General features: G+C 36.5%; 1 protein-coding gene across 1 annotated transcript in view; it reads right to left on the bottom strand.

The window, feature by feature from the left end:
• Positions 1-4658: 4658 nt before the first annotated feature.
• Positions 4659-9094, bottom strand: part of LOC124254712 (transient receptor potential cation channel subfamily V member 5-like) — a 98382-nt gene continuing 93946 nt past the window's right edge. The window contains exon 16 of the mRNA XM_046688559.1: positions 4659-7230. Within this exon, the coding sequence (XP_046544515.1) occupies positions 6823-7230 (408 nt within the window). The 3' untranslated portion in view covers positions 4659-6822. The remainder of the gene's footprint in view (positions 7231-9094) is intronic.

Below are 9094 nucleotides of genomic sequence, written 5' to 3'. Positions count from 1 at the left end.
ATGGAGATCTGAACACCCCTTCAAAGAATCTCTCAAGGTCAGGTCATGTGACTGGATGACCGACCAGTCAAAATGAAGAAGGGATAGGTTCTTGAGCCAATTAGACATCAGGCATATTTTCTGTATCATTTCTTTAATATCTAATTTACAAATTTCATTCCAAGTATACAAAACTGGCCTACATGAATGTACCCTTGGTGTAGATGTATGGCATTTTGAATTGACATGATCCATAAAATATTCACTAAAATAAAACATGCAGGCTTCATTATCATTCACTGAGAACTTCATTATATCAGAGACCATATAATAGAGGGATGGCCCTCCCCAACAGTTTATCACTAACCATCAGCGCTACGGCCTGGCATGTAACTGATACACATCGACACCCTGCTGCTAACTTCCCTCTATTATATGGTCTCTGATTATATTATTCATGTTTTGATGTAAAGAAATCCAATATGATGGTTGAATGATTCACGAACTTAAACCAGAAAATTCAGTGTTGATTGGCTGAAGAGAATACTGACCTGACAGAACACCAGGTGTTCATGTTGACAGAAGTATCAGATTAAAGATTTGATATGGGTTGGATTCATAACAACAAACAAATTCAATGTCTTAATGGAGACAGGTCTGGGTAGTCGTGTTTGTATTTCTAATGCTGTATTCAACAATATTCAAGCCCTTACATACCATCACTGTAAAGACTTCACCAAAATATACCGATCCAATGCCATAAGTTATATTATGAAGGGGCGGTGGGGTGGCCTAGTGGTTAAAGCATTGGCTCGTCACGCCGAAGACCCGGGTTGGAATCCCCACATGGGTACAATGAGTGAAGCCCATTTGTAGTGTCCCCGCCGTGATATTGCTGGAATATTGCTAAAAGCGGCGTAAAACCAAACGCAGTTAGTCAGTTTATGAACAAGCAAGCTGAATGAATAATTTTGAATCAAACCTTGGCAGATATTTTCGCGTTTTATAACTTCTTCTGGGAATCTATTGAGTAAATGATTAAGGGGCATTTTTAGGAGTTGAGGTGATGAAGAATGATGATAATTTTATGGATATACAACTTCTATATTCTGTGAAAGGCAACGTTTCGACATAGATTCTAATGTCGTTGTCAAGCAAGTCGCAATGACATTAGAATCTATGTCGAAACATGGCCTCTCACAGCATGAAGAAGTTGTATATCCATAAAATTATCATCATTCACCTACTTCTAGATCACAAACTACTGCAGCTGGAGCTCACCTGAGCAAACAGTCAAGAATTTACAATGTCAGCCATTTAACATAAGTTGCTTTCAGTATGGACATTCAAACAATTTCTGTAGGCATACCTGGGACAAAACACTGGCACAAACGTCTATGAATCTGAACCAAAATCATGCCATCGAAAGAACTAACATGGCAAAGTACAGATTTTTAATTTCAGAGAACAATGTAGGCATGGAATACAAGACAAGGTATGACCAGGGTTGAGAAAAAATGAAATGAAATAACTTTACTGAAATTTCCCCAAAACAAAATAAATAAAAGAAAAGACTGAAAAGATATGTTCAGATCCACTGATAACTACGCATATGGTAAATTTAGTTATATTTCTAATGAAAGCTGCTTAGCAATGGCCATAGATCTTCATAAAATGTATTTAATTCTATGGAATATTCAGTTATCACCACTGGCAAGCATGTTAATCTTCAGCATCACTGGCTTCTGATAGGAGACACAGAAGACGACAGACAGACAAACCTGAGTCAGATAATCTACAAATGAAAGCATTGGGGGAAAAAAAATACCAGTTTCAGCCACGGTATGGCTGAGAGTTCATCAGTCAGACACCAGGTACATGCACAAACATTCACCCATTTTGATGAATGGTCAAATCTAAAATGTTATGTAAATCTATTTTTCCATTTCCATAGTCATGGAATTACTGCAGAACAACAAAACTAATTTGATGATGGTCAATATAAATAAGATATAAAAGTCGACCTGATATACAAATCATAATTAATTATATATCAACATATGTAAACATTTGGCAACATGTTTCCTTATCCGGCTGAAAAAACAGCAGCATTATGATAAAATAAAATATGGTAAAATATTTCTAAAGTATTACATATACATATGTACATATAGTGAGTATTTGACTTCAACTTCTAAATGAAAATAAAAAGGAATGTTTGTAAAATTCATATATGGCAACATGTGACCAGCAGTCAGTTTCAGCAGTTTATGAGTTAAGACTTGAGTGAGTGAATGAGTGAGTTTAGTTTTATGCCACAATCAGAAATATTCCAGCCATATGTGGGTACAATGTGTGAAGCTCATTTCTGGTGTCCCCCAATGTGATATTGCTGGAATATTGCTAAAAGCGGCGTAAAACCAAACTCACTCACTCCAGCCATATGGCGGCATTCTGTAAATAATAGAGTCTGGACCAGACAATCCAGTGATCAAATATGCTTAAATATGATGATGTAAACATTCTCTCCAGCTCACCCTCTCATCATAGCACAACATATTCGATTAGCAGTTGAACATTTAGTTAACAACACATTTCTCTTGAACATGAGTGAAATATTATCTAACCTGAATTAAATAATAACCTATGAGAAACAGCTGATTTGGATGTATTTAAATTAATTTTGGATGTTCAGCATTTGAAAAGAGACGGAATGGAACTGTATTGCCATGCTTTATTTTTGTATTACCTCTAATAATTCTTATGAGAAATGGCTAAAATGTGGAATTTATCAGCAGAGACAACTCAGCCAGTCTGTGATGTCAGATGCAATCGAAAGACACAATTAGTGCCAAATCTAACTTTTTTCACAGGTTGTTCAGTAACCCCAAATAGTGATGGGGACCCTCAAAAGGACTAAAATCTGTACTTTGCTGAGGAAGTGTAATCCCAAATATAACATATGTTATTCCTTCAAAGAGGTTAAAGAAAATATTCTCTGATAATATTTGCAATGACAGATAAACTACAGATTCTGGTGTTCCTTAACTTTTTGCTAGTAGTATATGATGACGCTCTGAGCGTATACAGGAGTGTATACTGTAGAATGAGTGCAAGCGTACCTGTTTCTTAATCATATACAACACAGATCACATGACATTAAAAACACACCATTCTTACAACACTCATGGTTTAACGAGCATGTAGCCTGGTGTTGCCACAAAAGGTTTTAGTTTCAATCACATGTTTTCTGTTAAGTCATCTCCTAATAATGTTTTTTTTTCTTTGAGAGGCATTTTAGAAGTTGTATAGATGAAGGAAAACCAAGTTCTAGGGATAGTCAATGAGGGCGACGTAACACTCATTGCAATAAAGAAGTTGACTATCCATAGAACTTGGTTATCCTTCATGTGTTTTTTTTGTCTTTTGAAATGTGAGAACCCACATCACATAAACAAATCACAGAAGAAAAAAAAAGTGTTGTGTTTGATCAAAATTTTCATCATTTACTGTAGGGAAAGGGAGACACTGAGTCTACTGGTTTAAGATCCAGTATAATGTCAGCACAATGTTTGTTAAAGAATAATTCATGTCAGCTACAACTGCCTCTTATAGCGTCATGTTGTGCAACCACCTCTGTCAGACCTGCAGAGTGAGTGAGTATGGTTTTACGCCACTTTTAGCAATATTCCAGCAACATCATGGCAGGGGACAGCAAAAAATGGGCTTCACACATTATACCCATGTCGGGAATCAAACCCAGGTCTTCGGCGTGATGAGCGAACACTTTAACCACTGGGCTACCCAACCAACCCACAAGTTTGTGACATAACTTGAAACCTTCATGACTGAAGAATCCAAATGATTAGTAGAACAGCCCATCACAACAGCATTGGTCAAGGATTTTGAATTTTGGTAAAGTGTATTACAGATTTGAATTTAGACATATCTGCACAAAAACACATAGTTAGAATTAAATTTTGAATCTCCAAAATGTAATACAGTTTGCTTTTTCATTTTTTGTGGTGAAATAAAGTATAAATCTGCCCTGAACTATTATAGGTGTGGTGAACTAGGATAAGGTCGAAGCATTTCGTCGTCAACGTCTTTGTGCTTTAACTATATTAGTTATAGCTAAACTATACTCCTTTACACAACACTTGAGGTTAGAGCAAAATATATTTCTTAAGTATGGTTTCAACTAGTGTTGGGAATTGGTTGAAATCTCACAATTGATGATTGTTTCATTACCAACGAACAATCATCGAAAAAAATTGGTTAGCGTCATTTTTCAGATTTTCCTATCCAGGTTGTTACTGCAGATATTTATAACATGATGCAACTTGCTACTTTAAAGTCACAGTGATGACTAATATATCATGAACATAAACTTACCGGAGTCTTCAAGAAATATTCAGTCATGGCTTTTCAGTTAGTGAAGTGAGTTTTCTAAGAATTAAACACGTTTTCAGGCCCTGACAACTTCAACGATATGTTCCATTGTCAAGTATTTCAAATACTAAAACAGTAGTTCCAAAATCGTTTATGTTCGTTAATGAGAAAATGTGATCGATTGCTTGGTTGTTTGGTCACTGCGATCAATCTTCGATTATTTCAATTAATCGGAACACCACTAGTTTCAACTCAACAGTTTGCATTTACAGAGAAAAACAAAAGTGTATTTCATTCAGTTTCTTTTTACTTTTAACAAAGGTAGGGTTGTTAGGTGCATGGAACACAAACATTTGCAAAGTATATCTTACTTGAGAGAATCAACAAAAATGATATAGCAGTTTTTAAAATATTGGTAATCTGAAAAAAGCAATTAACTTCATATGCAAAGAAATGTAGAAATCTCATAAATTATCACATTGCTATGAACATAAATAAAACGTTATGAAAAGTATAATTTTATAAAATGTCATACATAGTAAAATGACATAAAATGCCTGAGCAGTTCATAAACATTTCTAATATTCAACTTAGTTACTATGGTAACAACAAACAGAACAAAAGAGTACTTAATAGCAGGGGACACCAGGAATGGGCTTCGCACGTGCTACCCATGTTGGGGACTTGAACCCAGGTCTTAGGCATGATGAGTGAACACTTTAACCGCTAGGTTACCCTGACGTAACTGTATCAGAAACACAGAGTCAGATGAAAGGGATGCTAGGTCGAACATGGCGTGATTGTTCAACATATTACATGACACTGTGCGTAACAGTTCATAACAAAATATAATAAGACTATATACAATAATATCAACAAGCATGCCTCATCTCACAAACATACAGAATTCATTACATATTCCCTGTAATAATGAGTCTCCCTGTGTTCCACCCTGAAGCCATTTCAGGCGATTGTTGTTTATTTGCATCCCAGAATTATTTTGTCATAGTAACAAGTAGCAGGGGGAATAAAAATATTTAAAAAAGAACAAAAACATAACCTCATTTTTTTTATTGATTATTGAATATTTAAAAAGAAACCATTTTCAGTTCAGTTTAAATTCACTTCTGAACACTCTCGCAAGGTGTACATTTGAGTAATACACTACTCACAGCTGCGTTTTTGGGGTATTTTTTTCTCATCAGCACATAAAAGAGTTGGTTTTGGCAAAGTATTTATATCTAGGACTTAGGGCATATTTCTTGACTCAGTACACAAAAACTTTCACCACAACTCATTGACTTAATTGGCAAATTATTGATGCCAAATCAAGCATCGTAAGATTTATAGTTGACTTTCAAAAAACTAGCATCTACATAATTTTGCATCTGTATTGTTTTAGCGAAAATATTGCAAATTTTTAAGTCATTGAATGACATTGATTAATAAAAATTTGGATTACATTTTCACCCACAGTTTTAAAAATAGTAGGGTTGGCACATCAGTGAACCAACAAAAAATCCAGACAATAACAACATCGCTAATAGTAAAATATTAACTTCAAATTGTTTTCTCAAGGAAGTATCATCTGTACAAGAAAAGAATGGCACATGACAACAAATAGATTATGACTTCGAAACAAAAATCTGATATTTTTATATTTGCCTGAAAGGATTATGCTGTAAAACCATTATACCTCTTAAGCACAACATAAAAAAACTGTTTATCTTGAAACAAATAATTTCAACAACATTCAAATTACCTTTTTTTGGTGACTACTGAAGAAAACATAGCTAGACCAACAATAAATAATCAACATAAATGCTGTAGCTGGCTTTAACACATAATCATCAACATAATATACCCTTTAAAAAACAATCTCTGTTACTAAGAACTGTCATGTTATAATGCATTTATATTTTTCAAACAAAAATACCCTGAGAGGACTAAGATATTTAACCATTGGACGTATTGGCATCCACAGTCTCTGATGAGGGCTGTTCTTTATCACCTGACTCCTTTGATGAAGGTGGTTCTTCATCACCTGCATCCACTGAGGGCTGTTCTTTATCACCAGGACTGTTTGATGAAGAAAAATCCTTATCATCCTTCAACAATGGAGTGAGTGACGACTGAGAATTTGTAGCGCTGCTCTTCATGGGAGAACTTGATTTCTTCCTCTTCCTCTTATCCTTCTTCCTCCTTGGCATCGTTGACGCCTCTTCGGTAGTTCCTCTTCCATCCTCATCTTCATGCTGCAGAGTTTCCAGACTCCTGGCACCGCTGACATTGTCTTTGTCCCGTTGGTCTGAGGTCACAGAAAACACAGACCTTGTCGGTGACTTGTGTGACAAGCTATCAAACTTGTCAGTATTGCTTAAGATGCTAACACCATCCAACAAATCTACATTGCCCACATCACCAGATTTGCCGATAAGAGGGAACACACGGTTACTGTACATCATTGGCTTTCTGCTCTTGGGGCTTCCGAGAATTGGACCTGAAGGCATGATACGCTCCACTTGTTTCGGCCGCCCATTTGGAATGATTGGCAGACCTTGCTCCCGTATTGGCGACATGTCCTGACCCCTGGGACTGATTTTCAATGACCTCAGGGTCAGATATAAATGTCTGACCTTTGGTAAGGTCAATGTCACGTTCCCAGGCAAGCTGTGCTACAGTGGAAGAGAAAGTCTGCCCGAACAGATCTGCAGACGACGATAACTTTTCGTCATCGAAAGAAGTACTCTCTATTTGCGTCAGTGTGGGTCTGGATCGGTATTGAAGGCGATCAATATTAACTGTCTCACCACGTTTCCGAGCTTCCTTCAGTTGGGTCACTATCTCCTTGCCAATCCGCTAAAAAGACAAAAAAGACAAGGTATTGAAAATATCAAAACCCTAGCAATTTCCAAACATATTATCATGTATATATCTGTTTGATGGTATTCCTTACCAATAATAATCTAGTCTGCTTGCAGTGAAAACGTATCGATGAATTTCACTTTAAACAAAGAAGTAAACCAAATAAAGTGAAATTAAGATTGTTGCGAATCCTCATAATTTTACCTTGCCAATTGAACATTTAAATCTCAGAATTTTATTCTTCTTAGATTTTGACAATTTTACATTTGACATTTTAGTTTTGACAATCATAGTTCCAAATTGCTATTTTTGGTTTGTATTACAAGGGGGGTAAGCGCAGTAGTTGGAACAGTGAAACAAATGCGCGTGCAGTACATGATGAGTGTTAACTTAGACCAACCCTATTTGTTCTCAGTGTTTCATTCTGAGATTTAAACGTTCAGTTGGCAAGGTGAAATTATGAGGATTCTCAATCTTAATTTCACTTTAGTTGACTTACTTTTTTGTTTAAAGTTAAATTCATCGGCACGTTTTCACTGCAAACAGACTATAAGAGCAGCCCTTTCACAGTTTAGATGTTGATGTTTATTGGACTAAATGCATGTACCTTTTATCTGTGAATCTTACTCAACACTAAGGGACAAATATACTACCCATCAAAAGTTTAGACTCACTAGTGTAAATGTAGCCACTTACTTCAGTCAACTGTTCTGAACTAGATTTTGCCAAATATTCCATACTGTTTAAAGGTACTGTTTACACATGAACTGATGTATTGTAAAACATATTTGTAACGTTGAAATGATTATTGTCATAAGTTCAATAAATGATGAAACTCAGTGAAAATTGGTGAAATCTAAACAAAACTTTAACCCAAACGCAGCTGTTCACATGCACGATATTTGCACATGCTTTTCAGCAATTTGATGCATGATCCTCGTGCAATTCTTCTGCATAAGGTTTACAGTTGGTTCCCCCAAGTTAGTGGAGAAATCAATCTTCGATGTAACCATATGTATATACATAACATATAGTGAGTGCTTTGAGTGAGTCTAAACTTATGATGGGTAGTATATGTTACGAAACCATACACTACCTGCACATTGGTATCTATAATTCACAACAATAACCTTGACATGGTCAGGCCTGTTGTTATATACTTATACCATGTCAGTATAATTTTAAGTCACAGAAATTAGGTAAATGATCCTCCGCAAGGAAATAAAATCATGAATGTAGGTATTCTGGGCCGGACGCATGTTACAGAAAAAAACCTGTCTGTCATATCTTTTTGTAGTTATACAACTCCGAAATCAGTTCACCCATGAGGTGAGGTGAGGTGAAATTGGGTTTAACGTCGTGCTTGAGAATATTTCGCTCATATGACGACGTGCATGCGTGTGTACGTGTAGATGCGGCTCCTTGTACTAGCCCAGACTGAAGCTGGTTTTATAGTGCTAGCCCACTGAGATACCATGCCGCAGTGAAGCATGAATACCCCACTCAGACACAGTATACTGACTCCGAGCCGACCAGTCCTTCTTGTACCCATCAATGCCGAGCGCCAGGCAGGGACCAACAAGTACCATATTTTAACGCTTTTGGTATGACGCGGTCGGGGGATCGAACCCGCGACCTTCCGCTCTCCGGGCGGACGCTCTAACCACTACACCACGGAGGCGGTCAGTTCACCCATGAACAGCTGTGTTACAATTGGTCTTCAGCAACCCATACTTGTCAAACAAGCAAAAAACAACAAAAAAAACAACCAAACAAACAGAAATTAGTCAGTAGTATGCCATCTATATCAAGGACAACATAATTTGTAGGGCTGTGTATTGGCAAATAAATTGTCTTG

This window comes from Haliotis rubra, unplaced genomic scaffold (assembly GCF_003918875.1).
Source record: "Haliotis rubra isolate DU_JTF1 unplaced genomic scaffold, ASM391887v1 Scf58, whole genome shotgun sequence".
In the NCBI taxonomy this organism is placed as follows: domain Eukaryota; kingdom Metazoa; phylum Mollusca; class Gastropoda; order Lepetellida; family Haliotidae; genus Haliotis; species Haliotis rubra.
Note: the sequence above shows the minus strand (reverse complement) of the source record. Positions and strands in the feature narration are given on the sequence as shown.